Source organism: Chenopodium album, chromosome 17, assembly GCF_948465745.1.
Source record: "Chenopodium album chromosome 17, dcCheAlbu1.1, whole genome shotgun sequence".
NCBI classification, from domain to species: domain Eukaryota; kingdom Viridiplantae; phylum Streptophyta; class Magnoliopsida; order Caryophyllales; family Amaranthaceae; genus Chenopodium; species Chenopodium album.
The window spans coordinates 1,814,108-1,830,928 of record NC_137850.1 but is presented as its reverse complement, the minus strand read 5'-3'; the positions used below and the strand labels follow the sequence as shown (position 1 = coordinate 1,830,928).

The following is a 16,821-nucleotide window of genomic DNA, read 5'->3' as shown; positions in this document are numbered from 1 at the left end:
TAGTGTGTTTAATTTCTTGTGTTGGCGAGGATTGAAAATCTAAGATTTCATAATCACCGCAAGTATCTAAAAGGTTACATGAGTATTTTCACCCAAACGACTAAGAATGTTGTATTTTTTTAGATTCCTAAGAATTTTAATTAGTTATAAGATGTTATGTACTTGCGTTGGGGGGTTTTATTTTTTATATATATATTTTTAATTTTTATATGGAGCTAGTCACACTACGTCTAGCCACACCATGTGACCTTTTGTCAAAGAACAAAGTAACCCCTTTTTACACTGACCATGTAACTCATGTAGCACTGACCAAGTAACCCCCTATAACACTAGTGAAATAATCTCTGTAACACTTACCAAGTAACCCCTATAACACTAAGGAAGTAACTCTCATCTATTGTCCTACTGATGGTGCGGAAATGGAGACGAGGAAGGGAGGGGGTGGCAGGTCAGGGTAGGTTTGGATATTTTTTAGTTTAATTTTGATTTTATAACCCTAACTCAGAAAACTGTTAGGAATAGATGAAATTTGGTGATACCTACTGATTTTGCATTTTAGGGGTGGTATATTTTAACTTCACAAAAAAAAAAAAAAAAAAAAAAAAGGTTGAAAGTTCAACAAAGGGTACTTTGTGGGGTGGTCATTTATTTATTTACTAGGTTAGATCCCGTGCCATGCACGGTGATCTATAGTTATAAACTAAATTAGCCCCGTGCGATGCACGACATAATAAATTTCTTTGAAATAAATATATTTTATATATGTACCTCATATGAGAAAAAAAATATAGAAACATAACCATTAATTGCAATGGTATTTAGATCTAAATAATTTTAAAGATAGTAAAAATTTAACCAAATTATACAATACAGAGTACTCTTAAACCGAGAGTAATTATATTTGGAATCCAGATAGTTTTTTATAAATCCATAATAATGTAAAAAAATAAATAGAAATAACATATTATAATAATTGTCTTCAAAAAAAAAATATACTCCGTATATATAATTTAATAATTTAAGGTAAAAAAATAACAAGGTTTCAAAAAATAAGTAAAAATAAAAATAAGAATATGATGTCAGCAATTGATTTAGGCGGGAAATTTTTTTACCACAATTTGACATCTGTATAATTTAAATAGGGGATGATAGAAGTCAGCGGTTGTTACTTTAGTTATATTTATAGATTTTTTAAATCCCTCCATTAATTACTCCGTATAGTTTTGTATTGGCAAATATATCGCTCAAAATGGGATATTTAATAGTTTATTTTTAGTTGACACATTTCTTTTGAGTAAGTTTTATATTTTATACGAAGTAATTACTAGTATATCCCACTTGATTTATCATTCTATTATATACTCTGTATGTGTCTAAAGCCCCGTTCACTTCACCTTATTTTTGCTTAATTGAACTTATTTTTATTGAACTTAAATTAATTTTACTGAACTAAACTTATTTTTACTGAATTGAAATTATTTTTACTTAATATAATTTTTTATTTAAGGTGGAGTGAACAAGACCTAAATTAAATGCGTCAACAATTAAAAAAAAAGCTTTTTTTTTTTTTTTTTTTTCCTTGAGGGATAGTGGAAAAATCATTTTGGAGGGAGAAATCACACCATTCACACCCAATAACAATCTTTGTCATCTCCCAAACAATGTAAGAAGTAAGAACCAGCTCAGTCTACGAAGCTCAAAACCACGACTTTCATGGCGGATTTAGCTCTTCAATAATCAATATCACCTTCCATTAATCCACCTTCAATGGAGAAGCTCCCTTCGAAGAAAACCCATCTCACAGCTCAAGAATGGGAGTCTCTCATCGACGACTTTCACCATGGAAATTCTCATCGATGGTCTTCTTCAATCTCCTCACTCTCTCTCCTCGATTTTTCTCTCTCTTCTCTCCTCAAGAAGGATTTCCCTCTTTCCCTCAAACTCCATCTTCTCATCTTCCTCGACGAATTCGCCGATCAAATTTTTGTTTCTGATGATGAAGAACAAGTTCTTTCGAGATTGATTGATGCCCTTAAAGTTGTAATTCAATCCCCAATTGATGGGGTTTCGATTAATTACTCGCTTAAGGAGCAGATGCTTGTTTCTGTTACTTCGATTGTGATGACAATTTGTTCGATTAGGGTTAGGGTTTTTGTGACTCAAATTGAGGTGTTGGCTGCGATTCTATTGACAATTATTAATCGGCCGAATCATGGGGTTGATCGGCAGACAAGGGCGGTTGCTTGTGAATGTTTGAGGGAATTGGAGAGAGAATTTCCGTGTTTGTTGGCAGAAATTGTGGGGCATTTATGGGGGCTTTGTCAGAATGAACGAACTCATGCTTCTCAGAGTTATCTTCTTTTGCTTTTAGAGGTAATTCATGACATTGTTGTTTGTAAATTGAATGTTGCTTCGATTTTTCGTACTGCTGTTCCTTTAGTTCCTTTTAATGTTCCGCAATGGGTGAATGCCTATGATGGGGAGGATAATGTGGAGGGCATGCATTTTGGGGTTGAATTGTCGGGTTCGAATGAGAAGGAGTTGAAGCGGGTGATGTCGTTTTTGTTGGAGAATTCTCAGGTTTTGACTTGTTGTGGGATGGTGGAGTTTATGTCTATGGTAATGCCATTGGCAGTTGGTTTGGAGCTTCAGAATTCTTTGTTGAAGGTTCAGTTCACTGGGTTGCTTTATAACTATGATCCCTTGCTTTGGCATGTTGTTTTGATGCTTTGTAAGCGGTTTTTGGATGCGTTTGATGGGGACGAGGGTGAGATTTGTAAGCGCCTGGTGTTGATTGCCAAGGTGGGACAGCAGCCTTTGGTGTTTCGGTTACTGGTTCTTCATTGGTTGTTAGGTTTTGTTGAGTTGGTTTCCAAAAAAGATGTTGGGAAAAGGAATTTAGTTGTTGGGATGAGCTCACATTTTTACCCGAATGTATATGATGCACTTGCATTGAAGTCATTGAAGCTGGATTTGATTGCATTTTGCTCTGTCATCATTGATTCAGCCGTGACCCAGGATGAGTTTTCAGGGAAATCTGTGATGAAGTACTTTGAGGACGGTCTTGTCTGTGTATCAGGATTTAAATGGCTGCCACCTTGGAGCACGGAGACAGCAGTTGCTTTCAGGACCTTGCATAAGTTCTTGATTGGTGGATCAACTCATTCCAATGCTGATCCATCTGCCAGCAAAGATATCATGGAGTCTGCAATCTTCTGTGGTATACAGGTACATGCTCAATTCAGTGTCATTTACTCTTCCTTGTTTTGTTATCTGAATACTGTATCAATCTTTTAATATTTTGGAAGTAATCATCGTATTAGAATTAGAGAACTCTTCAATAAAAAATAAAAAAAAAATGGTAGTGCTTGTAATTCAATAATTTGAGGGGACCTCCAGTCCGCGCAGGTGATAAGAATGCATGCAAAATGCATGGCATAATTGTCATGGTTAGGAATAATTTACTGGTCCAGTGCCCAGATGCTTGTGTTTTAGGAGGTCATTTTTGTTATATTGAACTTGTACTTTGTATGCCATCTAATATTCAAATATTCAATTCACACAAAATAGCATGCATCTTTTGTTTGAAGAATGCCACCTTTCAACAAATGAACAATCCACTCTATGACTAATAGAGTGAATCATGTCAACATACTGCTAATGATCTCTATTTAATAATATAAGCCAATTCTTGAGGAGTTTGTTGTCCACCTATAATACCTAAAACACCCTTACTTCTAATATAATGAGCTGTCATACATGTTTTTCGAAATGTGAAGCATTCATCATGTGCATAGAGATCTAGTACTAATTAATGTGTGTTTTCAAACCCTTCTTATTAAATGATTTCCATATTGACTATCTTCGAGGGGTCTGTGGTGACATTGTGACAATAATGTGGAAATCTCAAGAAATTGGTGCAATCTTAGTGACATCTTTTGTTTGTTCTCTTTTTTTTAGTTATGTCTTCACATATCGTATGGTCCAGTATGCTAGCTTCTCCACTATTTACTTTTTATACAAGCTTTTATTGGATTCTATCCTTTATTGGCGGATTTCTTGAACTTCATTAAGGTTTTATCCAAAGTGAATGGTTGATTATGTTGACTCCTCATATATAAGGCAGACATGTGTAGAAGTTAAATTAATAAGGTTATGGCTTGTGGGAGGATAATAAATATGGAAATCATGTTGTATCAAGGGCTTCTAAATATTGGGATTTGGATACAAAAAAATAGCTAGGCTGTGCTAGTTTGAGGGATCTTGGAGATAGCCCTTGGAGCATAATCAGTCCTCTGGTGCTGAATTGAAGTGTCTTTGGATGCAAACTAATGAGAAATATGGAGGTGTAGGAGCTGTATGTGAGCAAAGATTTACACTTTGTTTGGATTGAGAAAATGGGATGGAAAAGGAAGAGAAGAGAAAAGAAGGGATCCATCCTCTGTTGTTTGGAAACATTTGGTAGGAGGGAAGGGAAGGGAAAGGAAACGGAAGGGTTGGGAAAGGAAACGGAAGGTTTCATTTTCCCTCCCTCTTTAAAAAACCAAATCTTTCCAATGTTGGAAAGATTTGGAGGGAAAATGTAACCTTACTTCCTCCCTCCTCTTCCTTCTTCTTCCCTCCCTTCCCTTTCCCTTCCACTTTGTTATCCAAACAAACGGTTAGAGTTAGAATGATAGAAGTATTAACAGGTAGCAATTTTAGGAGATATTTGGATTTTGGAATTCTATGCTGGCCATGTGCAATGTTTGCATAGTGCCATTCTTTACTTATTAAGTGGTGGAGGGAGAGGAATGCAGATCTGACCCCTTTATACTTTCATTGGTTGTTCTATAAGTGCCTGTGGGGGTTCAACTAAAAATTGTAGACCGTACGTTAATTTTCCTTATAAGAACCTTTATTCAACATCCATACTTGGTTTAAGGTGTAAGGTGCTCTAGTGGTCTAGTTGCTTGGAAGAGGAAGTTAAAGGATAAGTGGATTGCAGAATTCTGGAAGCTAGTTCAGTTGACTGTAGGAAGGAGGAAATTGGTGATATTTTAGGTGAAATTCCTACTCCTTTTGAGCATTTGAATTTTGGAAGTAATCTAAATATTAAAGTATTTTGTATAGGTGGACTGTTGGAGTCACATGCTTCAGCATAAGCATTTACCATCCTTTCGTCATGTTGCAAGTGATAATTCATGTTATTTATAAATCAGATATTTGTGAATTGTCTATAGAATTTTTTTTGTTTGGGTGGGTATACAGGCTTGTAAGCTTTAAGTTTATTGGAGGCATGTTACTCTATGTTTCTATTGGGCTTGACAGTTGACACTTCCTTGGTGTCCCTTTAGTTTAGATCTTTATTATTTATTTCAAAATAGGCAAAAAAAAAAAAGAAAAAAAAAAAAGCATAAGCCCATGTACAGACACTACTACATTGTCACACACAAGGCAGTTGAAGACTTTTTTTATTGTGTTTGCTTGTTCATATTTGCACGAGTTTTGCTAAAAGTATCTTAATCTGAAACAAATGTAATTGCAAGAAACATTTGTAACTTTGTTTTTGGAAGTAACTCTGAATCTGAATTAATTACTACCTCTGTTTTCCTAAGCTCTCTCTCTCTCTCTCTCTCTCTCTCTGCTCTCCCCCCCCCCCCACACCCCAACAAAAGTGAAAGCACCCACACAGGTCACCTTTATGGGGGGTAAATTTGGGATCTTTTATACTGAATAGGAAAAACAGACGTAATATCAGTAGGAAATAGTATGCATTGAACAGAATCTGTGTATGGCTTCGGAGCTAGCTACTCTGTTAAATTTGTGTATAATATTTCACCAATGACACTCTATATATACCAAAATAATAATAGAAGGCATCAAAAAATGATTTTATGAGATTCGGTGACTTGAAAAGGAAGCATCAATTAGTCAATATCATCTACTCTCCTCTAGTTGAGATTTAGAAAATTTTTATTATTTTCCCTTCTCCTTTATTCCTTGTATGATTACATTATGTTGACTAGCCAATTGTACTTTAAGAAACATAGGTTTTTTCTTCTGTTTTTTTACTTTTATTCATTTCAATACATAGGAAATGAATTGTACCATGATTAAGTATAAATTTGAATTCCTAGACTGCAAAGTTTCTTGGAGAAACACAATCAACCAATAAATTGTTATGGCCATTTTGCTAGTAATTACTTGTATTTTCTGTGTGCTTGTCTTTCTTTCTTTCTTTTTTTCAGAACTCCATAATTTGCTACTTGGCATTTTTCTTCTTCTGCAAAGTTGTTTTCATCTAGAAACCTTGAAGGATGGGTCTGGCTCAAGTAATTCACTGCCCATCATAGTTTCATGTTCCTGGCCGTTAGCAAGAACAATAACACTCACCAATGATTAGAACAATATGAAAATTTTATCTTTAATATTTGGTATTAGTGATACTTATGCTTTATATGATAGCCACTTTTTTGAGCAGCTATCTTATTTGAAATAACGAAACAGCTTAAGGTATCCGTGTTTAATAGTCAAAAGTATTTTTTAAGAGCTGCTTGAGTGAAGGGCAAGCTTCTCTCTAGGCTTATATCTGAAATCCACTGACAAGTAGGCATTAAGAGATATAAAACACTAGAAAAAAAATTCTCTGTTATAATGAGGAGTGGGTTATGTCCATCAAATCCATCTTTTTTATTTATTGTGTGTTTCATTGTTTCCCCTGATTAATAAAATTAGTTTTCCCCCATTTCTCTTCGTCCCTATATTGAGATTTACAGCGGGAAAAGAGGGTTTTTTTTTTTGTTTATTTGTTTGGGGGGGAGGGGTGGTAAGAGTAAGGGTTATTCTCACAAGATCTGCCTTGCTTTTCACAATGTTGATACATTTGTTGTCTCCATCCTCTATGGGACAAAACATGGATAGTGAAGCTTTCTACTTTGTAAAGTTTATCTTATGGTTTATAGCCACAATTTTCTTTTGTGCATTGCAGACAATGTTGGTGAAGTTGCTATCAGACTTCCAAAAGTTGGTTCCTGTGGTTGTTACTTTAATTGATCGATTATTGAGCTGTCAAAAGCACTGCTACCTTGGGGAGAAGCTGCTTCAGATCATTGATGAGCACCTACTTCCTAAGATTGTCATAAACTATCGATTTTCTTCTTATTTCCTGATTTTTGATAGAATTGGGAAAAATGATTCTGTACCTCCTCAAAGATTGCTGGAGTTGCTTACGAAGTTCACAATTTTTCTTGTTGAGAAGCACGGTCCAGATACTGAAGTGAAATCCTGGTCCCAAGGAAGCAAAGTCCTTGGCATTTGCCGAACAATGCTTTTGCACCACCATAGTTCCCGTTTGTTTATGGGACTCTCTCGACTTCTTGCATTTACAACTCTTTATTTTCCTGATCTGGAGGTTCGTGACAATGCAAGGTACTGTTACGAATATTATATTGTCATCCCTGTCCCACTTTACTTTCTGCACTCCATATCAAATAACATATAGATTCTCAGCTTTCTGGTTGCATGTTCTATGATTCTTCAATTCTGGAGATAGTAATTTATATGCATTTGCATACAATGTTTACAAACTAAGGCATGTGGGATGTAGCCCCCTCTTTATATTTTGGGGGGGGGGGGGGGGGGGTATTTTTATAAACAAAGTTTTCTGGAAAAAAAATCTTTGGGCTTATATTTGGGCCTTGTATGTGCGTTTATATTGTGATTCATTTTTGTTCAGCAGACATGAAATTATGTATATGTAATTTAGGTTACGGGCCTTACGGCTTAAGAATCTTCTTCATGCTCTCTTTCACCTCAGGGAATATTAATTTATCTGTTCTGTGATTTGTAGGATTTACCTACGAATGTTGATATGCATACCTGGAAAAAAACTCAAGCATATGCTGAACCTTGGGGATCAAATGGTTGGCATCTCACCATCACCTCATGCAAGCTCTGGCTATAATGTTCAATCTCCTCGGTTTTCTGAGGATCTTAAGAAATCCAGAAGTATTTCATCTTACATCCATCTTGAGCGGATGATACCACTGCTTGTGAAGCAATCTTGGTCATTGTCTTTACCAGCTATTGATTATGACATTGACAAGAATGGCTATATGGATGGCATCAAGGATAGTGAATCACAGTTGAATGGTACCAGTGACTATAAAGCTACCAACTTTTCCCCTGACAATAAAAGATTAGATCAGCCTCTAGAACCTCTACGAGTTATGGATTCCAAAATTTCAGGGACTTTGGATATATTGAGGAAGCATTTTTCATGTATTCCTGATCTCAGGCACATGTCAGGGATCAAAATTAGAATACCCTGTTCTTTGAGGTTTAGATCTGATCATTTCAACCGCATATGGGGATCAGATTCAACAGGGGAGGTTGCTAATGAATTAGATGCACTGCCTGCAATGTATGGAATAGTTCTCAAGTTCTCATCCTCAGCTCCTTATGGTTCTATACCATCATATCATATCCCATTTCTTCTTGGTGATTCAACTTTTGTGAACCTCCAGAAGAAAGAGTCATTGGACATAGTCCCTGCTGGAATCCCCTCTAGTGAAATGTCAGTCTCTAGGTCACCAGTTACCATTGAATTGGAACCACGAGAACCTGTGCCAGGTCTTGTTGATGTTTCCATTGATGCAAATGCAGAAAATGGTCAGCTTATACATGGCAAGCTTCAGGGGGTCGCAGTTGGAATTGAGGACATGTTTCTCAAGGCTGCTGCCCCATCTGAAATCCTGGAAGGTGCAGTTCCTGAATATTACTCACGCCTTTTTAATGCTTTGTGGGAAGTATGTGATACCTCTTCCAGTGCTGGCCGGGAGACATTTTCACTTAAAGGCGGGAAGGGGTTTGCAGCAATCCATGGAACACAATCAGTCAAACTCCTTGAAGTTCCTTCAATCTTTGCAGTTCGTATTGTGGAAAGATATTTAGCCCCCTTTGTTGTTGGTGTGATTGGTGAATCTCTTGTGGAGATTGTGAAGGATGGGGGCTTAATCCAGGATGTTGCGTGGATGGACAAGTCATCAGATTCTGCTGATGGAAATAACTCAGTAGCGAAGTCTGCTGGTGGTCCACTATATCTCACATACTTGGATAACGAAGATGGTAAGATCAACATTGGTAAGACAAACATGGGTTGCTTTCAAGTGTTGATATTTTTACCTCCCCGTTATCATCTTCTCTTTCGGATGGAAGTTTCTGATTTTTCCACGCTGGTACGAATTAGAACAGATCACTGGCCTTGTTTAGCCTACATTGATGAGTATTTGGAAGCTCTTTTTTCTTCGTAGATGGAGTTAGTCTATTCCGCGGCTATATTTTGTAGAGAGGAAATTCATTCTATTTTCTCTTATTTGCCTTGTGGCGGTTGATTACAATTTTCTGTTCAATTCTTTTCCCAGATTGTTTTTTAGTTGGGAAAATATTCTTTTTGCATCCGAAATAAAAGATGTACATATTTGAGTCTCTGTCACTCATGTAGTATTTTTGTATATGAAATTTTGAGTCGTTTCTGGCCATATACTTCCCCGAGAATATGGAGTTACAGTTAATTCCAAAATTTTGGTATACATAAATTTTGGTATACATCTGGCTGTTGACTGTAAGCTGATTTTTTTTTTTTTCGAACTTGCAAATTTGATCAAATGGCAAAACCCTACTGAATATAAATGTGTGATCTGCACAGTCGTATAATCCTCTTGATAGTACTTTTGTGGGGATAGGATTAGGAAGTCCCTTGTAACAGTTAAGTAGTGTGCTACTACGCCAACTTTGATTCTCTTCTTCTGAATCTTCACATTACAATTGCATGGAAAAAAAAAATGACCTAAAGCAATAAGCAACCAATTATGTTCACCAAAAAAAAACCATCTACGCTACTTGTTTCTTGACCACCCTCCTCCCCCACACATCTTACCTTGTTTCATCTTTCGTCTCCTATTACCTTACATGCTTCTTATCTAAAGTTGGTATTTCATCCTTTATTCCTACTGGTTTATTTTTATTTTGGTTGGTAAGACGAAGGTCTTGCCGGATCAGAATTCTCTCACAGGTCCTCCTAACCCGGTTTAATGGGCCAAAAGATTTACTATTTTATCTTTTCAGATATGAATTCTAATGGAAGGTAAAAAAAATTTACTATTTACCTTTTCTATATGATACATACATATATTCAAAACTTCATTAAATTTCATTACTCATTCTTAATCCCCGTAAAAATAAACAAAAATATTTATGCAAGCAGGGTTAGTGAAAAAGAAACGTAAATGAGCTGAGACTATATAAATCGGAATGTCTTGGATACAACGAGTTTACATTAATTTTATTGTAAATCGGTCGATTTGAGCTTAACTTTAACTATTTTATGGTGCTTAAAAAAAAAAAAAAAAAAAAAAAAAAAAAACTATTTTATGGTGAGTTTAACCACATAAATGGTAACTTTTAATTTTGAATTTTATTATAATGCGTAATTTCTTATAAATATTAATTGAAAAATAATAACTTTTGCCTTATAAAGGGTAACTTTAAGTACTTTTAATATAGCTTTAACTCGTTTGATAATAAATAAAGAGAAGGACTACCTTTAATATACGCAATTAATAAACGGTATCTCATAAAGAGACGTACACCGGCCTTTTTGGAGAATTTGCGTATAAATCGATACCAGCTAGACATGGTTTTATTAGAATTTGCCGATACACTGTAATAGTCTAGTCGCTGGGCTCACTGCCACTCACTACTTCACCAGATAAAAATCTATCCAGAAGAATCAAGTTCAACACAACTCAAACAACCACCCAATTCTCTTTACTCCGCCATTGATTATCAACTAACTACACTCTTCATAGTTGCAGAATGGAGACTCTTTCAAGAGGAAGCTGCCCAGTTTTTATGAACATCTTTCTTGCCAGAAATTCAAATCAAAGTAGTACAATATTGTTTCCCAAATCATCTTCCCTAAGAAATCCCACTGTTTCTGTCCTTAAATCCCCTTCGCAAGGTTATTTCTATAAATTCCTATTTTTAATTTTCTTGCTACTTCCAACATTTTCATGAATCTGTGTTTTAGACTAATGGGTTTTTAAAATTAACCCTTTTTTTTTGGGTAAATTTATGAACTTCCAACGATGATGTGATCTGGGTGTTGTGAATTTTAGTGTGATTTCAGCATTTTGAATTGGGGTTATGTATATGAGGCATTTATTTACTTATAATGGGCTGAAATTCATACTATCTGTTCCCTATCTTATTTCTTTCTCTGGAATGTTGTGTTTGGGCATTATCTTTAAGTTCCAATTAAATTTTTTCTTAATCTTGAGTTATGATTGTATTGGTTTTGTGTAACTAGATTTCCATAATTCCCCTTCTTGTGGCAGTTTGTTGTTGTCAGCGGTGTATGAATTCAGGTGAAAGGAATAGTAACTTGGTTTTTATATCAAGAATTATCTAATGACTTACCACACTGGAACTTGGCCTTAGGTGGATCAAATTGGCAAAAGCAAAGATTTAGCATTGTGTACTTGTATGTTCTACCATGAATCCGAGCTTAATTTTTGATGTGCTTGCTGTCATAAAGCCGGTTGAATTGGCAATTGCGAAGACTCAAATTTAATAGAATTGTTGAATATATCTTTCAAATTGCCTTACCTCAGGTTGATAGAACACTATTCTTCGGTATGCTTAAGTTGGTGATTGATGGCGGAAATCTTAGAATAAGCAGACCTCACCTTGTTAAAATTGATAATATTGACTATATTGTGCATTTGTGCTCATGTGACCATGTCTCAAATTATAAGCTGCTCTATTATGACAGCATGCTTATATCTTCTCTGATCTTCTTCAGCAAGTGAACGTGCTGATGAAGATGTTTTGCGAGAATTTTTCCGGGATAGACAGTTGAAGGGAGATATTATAACAAAATACTCCGATAGATTTTTTCAGAAAGAGGTAATGAGAATCATTGATGATGAAGCTGCTGATGTAGATTATAGCTCTCAACCAAATGCAGAGGTATTGCACACATTTTAGTTCTTCATTTGTTCCTTGTAGATAATTGTGTAGTTAAGTTTGCCTGTAAACCTAGAACTTTATTCAAATATATCTGGAATTGACCTGATGCATTTTTAGTTTTCTCTAGATAGCCACAGATTTATTATTCTTTCTAGTATCTAGTTTTTTAAGTGATACCTGCATGTCTTTAATTTACCATTTTGATTTTCGCATGTTTCAATTTTCTTATGCTCTAAGTATTGTCAGGCCTTGACTGATGAGCCTGACGCAGGGTTTCTAAAATTGACAACAACTCAAGAATGGTTGATGGGTGAAACTTCTGCACCAATCAATAGGAAGCCAACCAATAAGGTCTGGTTTAACATCTGTCTCATGTTTGCTGATGCTTCCTTCTTTCTTCAACCTTTTGTATATGTAGGCTGTTATACAATTTCACTTCTTGAGGACAAACAGACAACTTACTGATTCGGCATCTGATAATAGGAAATACAGGACGATAGGGAAAGAAGAAGGAGGCTCAACTTTCTAAATTATGAAGCTGTAAGACCCTTGATTGTACATGCATGAAAATAGCTACTCATTGCCTATGTTTTTCTTACCTCAGCATCAAGATTATATTGAAATTATGTTATATCTGATACCTTTTAGATGATGATGTCCTATTATATTTGCTTTTACATGAGAAATTGAGAAGTGATGATGTCCTTTTAGATGATGATGTCCAGTTAAGAATTTCTGTTTGTTAAATTATGTCTGACCTTCATTGAGGACGACACTCCACACCAAAGATGGATCAACTATCTTTTTTCTAAAAGATTTAGTTAAATTTCTCATAAATTTCCTACTGGAAGCTATCTTTAATTAATGAATCAACTTAAACCTCTCTCCTCTCTTCTCCTCCTATCTTTTACTTGTCAACGACATATTTGGCAGACACTTCTCACAGTAGTTGATGTAAATGAATCTTTAATAAATACTACAACATAGTATATTTTTTACTGTATTAACTCAATAGAATGTCAACTCTGTATTCCCAAAAAAAAAAAAAAAATCTCAAACTCTGTATATTCTATCTGCATCCCTTTGTTAAAATAAACTTCCTTTTTATACAGGAATATGTCAAGCCTTTTACTTTTTGCAGTAGAGGACTTTAAAAACATTCAACGTAGGCCAAAATGGTTAAACAAAGAGCTCTTGGTGCATTCGAAACAAATCTCTAAATATCCAATAGAAGAATTGGTTGTATTAGTGATTAACAGGAATAGGGTGCAAATTCAACGTTAAGATTGGTATGAGGTTGGAGCATATGCTTATAAACTACTCCCTCCATACCTAAAAGATTTATACAGTAGTTTACAATCAATTTATGATCAGAGATTAAATATTTACCCTTCTGCTAGTTCCTTCAGGGAAAAAATTTAATTCTACAGTAAAAAAAGGTTTGTACAATTATTTGTGATGGCCTAAGAAATATTCATATTCCTAACTGTAGTCAAACAGTGATTGGTACTGTTCCTGACCTTTTTTTATGCTAATTATCATGATGGGAAATTCTTGAATATATTAGCCACAGTAAAATAATTATAAAAATAAATAAATAACCCATTTTTATTTCCTTATCTAAATTCTCTAATTTTCCCCATGGATCAATCTCCTAGTTTTTCTAGCTTATTGGTCTTTAACGTTGCTGATGTTAGCATGATTGCATTTCCAGCTTAAGAGGGAATTGCAGTTCATGAATCTGGGGATTGGAGCCGCCTGTACTGGGTATTGCTTATTCATATTCTCAATCCAGGTAAGATAAGTAAAAGGAAATTATGTACAGTTGGTATTCTCATTTATGCAGATAGCAAGCTTCTATCTACAAAAAACTTAACTATAAAGCTACTACGTAACTGCATTCCTCTGGCTTCTCTTTCAAACTGTATGTCTTGCTTATCCAATAAGTAGTCATGAGTAGTGCAAGTGCAACTACGAAGAACCACCAACCACCTACTATGTTTATTAATGCGGTCAATTAATTCCTTCTAAAACTTTAATATGCTTAAGAAAATATGTACTATAGGAGGTGAGTTTTAATCACAAAAAAAAAAAAATGTTACGGAGTATTTTCTTTAATATAAATATAATAAATCTTGAAACAATGAAAACTCTGAAGCTATACTTAATCTTCTGTTTTAATATTATTTTCCCCTTGATTATAGCAGGTGATAATATTCTTGAACCGGGTATAGTGGTATATTTGTTGTCATCGAAATTTTGTTTATTAAGTGTCAGATTTATGTAAATTAGGAGATAATATCAAAAAAATATAAGATATTATCTTCAAAATCTCATAGAATATTTGGTAGCTATCTTATTTTGTATTCTACGATACTATATAAAGAGGGTCGTTTCCAAGGTTTAAGGAGGCTCAGATGGAATAAGTCACAAGACCCCATCTCCTCCCTACTACCAAACATTGTAGGTACATAGTATGGATTAAGCCAACAAGGCCCGTATTTGTATATTGTAGGTTTGAATTTTTATGGTTTACAATATGATTCTATTTTCTCTTACTTATGCATTTCTTTTGTATGTTTCTTAGGCAGCAGTGAGTTATGCTTCAGGAGTTGGATTTAGGTTAGTTATCTTCTTTAATAGTTAGATTCTAGGTGCTGGTGAACTTGAATATTGTGAAGGTTGATTAAATTGAAGCCAAGCCTTTGATTCTCTCTGTAACTGCTCAGCTAATATTTGTCATTAAACTCTTGCAGTTTCTTGTATCTGCAACTGTTGTACCAGCATGCAGACAACATATCACAGGATTCAGTTTCACAAATTTTCCGGCAAAAGAAAACAAAGAAGTACACCTTTTTCGCCTTTCTTACTATGCTAAACGTTTAAAAAAAATAATAATAAAAGATTACATCCTAGTTATTCAGATAACTAATGTTGTGCTTCTCTGCCCCTTACCTGTCTATTGTCATACTGATCAGAATTGGAATACGAAGTGAGGATCTGAAAGATTCACTAGAAAAAACAGTCAAGGGAAGTGGGATTGCTCTTTCGTCTCCAAGACTTGTAATCCCTGCAGCAATATATGGAATATGGGTCCTGCTTCACCAGAACTTTGCTACTGATCTCTTTGATTTCCAGGTATTACACGAACTGTTTAAAGTTTATTTCATAATGTGGCTGGGAGTTTTGATATCTACGTATTTGGTCTTAAGCTCTTAACTGACCTTCTGATTCACTGTTAGATTGTGCCTGCTATGTTGGGATTATTTGCTTACAAAGCTGCCGCGCTCGTTCAAGTTTATAGAGATAATGAAGACTTACAATTCATCTTTCCAGATACCGAGGAAAGCTCAGGTGTCTGAAAACTCATGTCTTGCTTCGAACATGGAACATTTTACCTTCCCCAGTTCAGAAAGCTATTGTTAATACCGAAACTGAAATTTTGGTGCTGGAGGCTGGAGCACACTTTTTCTTGGTCAAAAATTCTATACATGTATGAGTTGGTTTGATCTGTATGTATTGTAGGATACTAGGAGGCATACGTAGTACAGAGATCCAACTTTTTGCCTTTGTAGGTACTATAGCAGGTGATAATATATTTGTTGTACCCTTTCCGTTCGAGCTATGCCATTAGTAAGCCATCCTCTCTACATTTTCTCTCTTTGAATTTGGACCAGCGTCCGTCCTCCTAAACTTCTCTACTTTTTTCACCCTCTTTTAGTCTTTGTGAAGTTTCTCGATGTACAGATTAATCATGCGCTATGAGTAATGTAAAAATGAAAGATCGTTAGCAAAGGCAATAGTTGATCTAGATCAGGCTTCTTTTGAACCAGATTTGTTTATAAAACAAAATATATCTTTTATTTTCTCAATGGTAAATTGAAAAAAATGCTTATTATCCTTGGTAAGCTTTAATTAGTTATAATTATTCAATGGTGAACTCAATAAAATTACAAGCTTAACCCTAGTTAATTAAAGACTTAAAGACTAATTTAACCCTAATCCTCAATTCTACCCTTCTCCCAAAAAGTACTGCCCGCTTGCCCTGCAACCAGAACCACGCCTAGCAACCATAGCCCCCGCCATCGCCATCACCGTCACCACCAGACTTACCAACCAACTGTCTACACCACCACCAATAACCGACCCAACCCGTCGCAGCCTCTCCCCCTCCCTCGATCGACTTTCGCAGCCCCAGCCCCTCCTTCACCATGCGTCATTCTGCCGAAATCTCATCAGAATAAAAATGCTGACAACTCAACCTATCCCGGCAGTTCTTTGGTGGCGGCAATCAGTGATCCTTCTTCTTCGTTGGATCACTGATTTTCGCTCTAATTTCCCCTAATTCAACTGCTAGAATTTTATTCAATTTTTTAGGTTTGATTTTCTGATTAATTTGTACGACAATAATTTAGTAATCAACCCCAAATTCAACCCTAGGTACAAACACAAAGGAAATTACAACAATTTGAAGGAGGAATTGCAAAAATTGGGGAGATTTTGAGCCAAAATTCATCGTTTAGGGAGGAGAGATTGAGGATTTGAGGGATTGTTTGGGGAGGGGTGGTGGAGGATCAAGGGGAAGGAGAGAGGTGGGAGAGGCCGACGCATCAGCGAGGGAGGGTTGGGTGGGTGCCGGCTTGGGTGGGAGCGGGGGAAAGGTGGGTGGCCAGTGGTGATTGGGTGGGAGCTTGAAAGTGAGAAAGGTAAGGAGGAAGAAAGAGGAGGATGAAGATGATGATAGGTTTGAGTGAAGGCATTTTAGGAGTTTGAATGTACCACTGAGAAAATTAAAAAGCATGAGTTTAC

At 35.7% G+C, this 16,821-nt stretch overlaps 2 protein-coding genes across 2 annotated transcripts; both read left to right on the top strand.

The window, feature by feature from the left end:
• Positions 1–1,611: 1,611 nt before the first annotated feature.
• LOC145587347 (uncharacterized) lies at positions 1,612–9,588 on the top strand. Its single transcript, XM_081644074.1, has 3 exons — positions 1,612–3,228; positions 6,971–7,410; positions 7,832–9,588. Exons 1-3 carry the CDS (start codon positions 1,768–1,770, stop codon positions 9,291–9,293), a joined length of 3,363 nt encoding a protein of 1,120 aa, XP_081500200.1. The 5' UTR covers positions 1,612–1,767; the 3' UTR covers positions 9,294–9,588.
• Positions 9,589–10,685: 1,097 nt separating this feature from the next.
• Positions 10,686–15,679, top strand: LOC145587346 (uncharacterized). Its single transcript, XM_081644073.1, has 9 exons — positions 10,686–11,002; positions 11,846–12,012; positions 12,259–12,363; positions 12,496–12,552; positions 13,727–13,807; positions 14,600–14,634; positions 14,769–14,858; positions 14,991–15,150; positions 15,255–15,679. Exons 1-9 carry the CDS (start codon positions 10,858–10,860, stop codon positions 15,372–15,374), a joined length of 960 nt encoding a protein of 319 aa, XP_081500199.1. The 5' UTR covers positions 10,686–10,857; the 3' UTR covers positions 15,375–15,679.
• Positions 15,680–16,821: the final 1,142 nt, after the last annotated feature.

What these genes read in the sequence shown, in the direction of transcription:
- LOC145587347 (XM_081644074.1), top strand. Translation starts at nt 1,768, where the DNA reads ATGGAGAAGCTCCCTTCGAAGAAAACCCATCTCACAGCTCAAGAATGG. An exon ending in CAATCTTCTGTGGTATACAG is followed by an intron (nt 3,229 to 6,970) that starts GTACATGCTCAA and finishes TGTGCATTGCAG; the next exon opens with ACAATGTTGGTGAAGTTGCT. An exon ending in GAGGTTCGTGACAATGCAAG is followed by an intron (nt 7,411 to 7,831) that starts GTACTGTTACGA and finishes TGTGATTTGTAG; the next exon opens with GATTTACCTACGAATGTTGA.
- LOC145587346 (XM_081644073.1), top strand. Translation starts at nt 10,858, where the DNA reads ATGGAGACTCTTTCAAGAGGAAGCTGCCCAGTTTTTATGAACATCTTT. An exon ending in GCTCTCAACCAAATGCAGAG is followed by an intron (nt 12,013 to 12,258) that starts GTATTGCACACA and finishes AAGTATTGTCAG; the next exon opens with GCCTTGACTGATGAGCCTGA. An exon ending in CTGATCTCTTTGATTTCCAG is followed by an intron (nt 15,151 to 15,254) that starts GTATTACACGAA and finishes ATTCACTGTTAG; the next exon opens with ATTGTGCCTGCTATGTTGGG.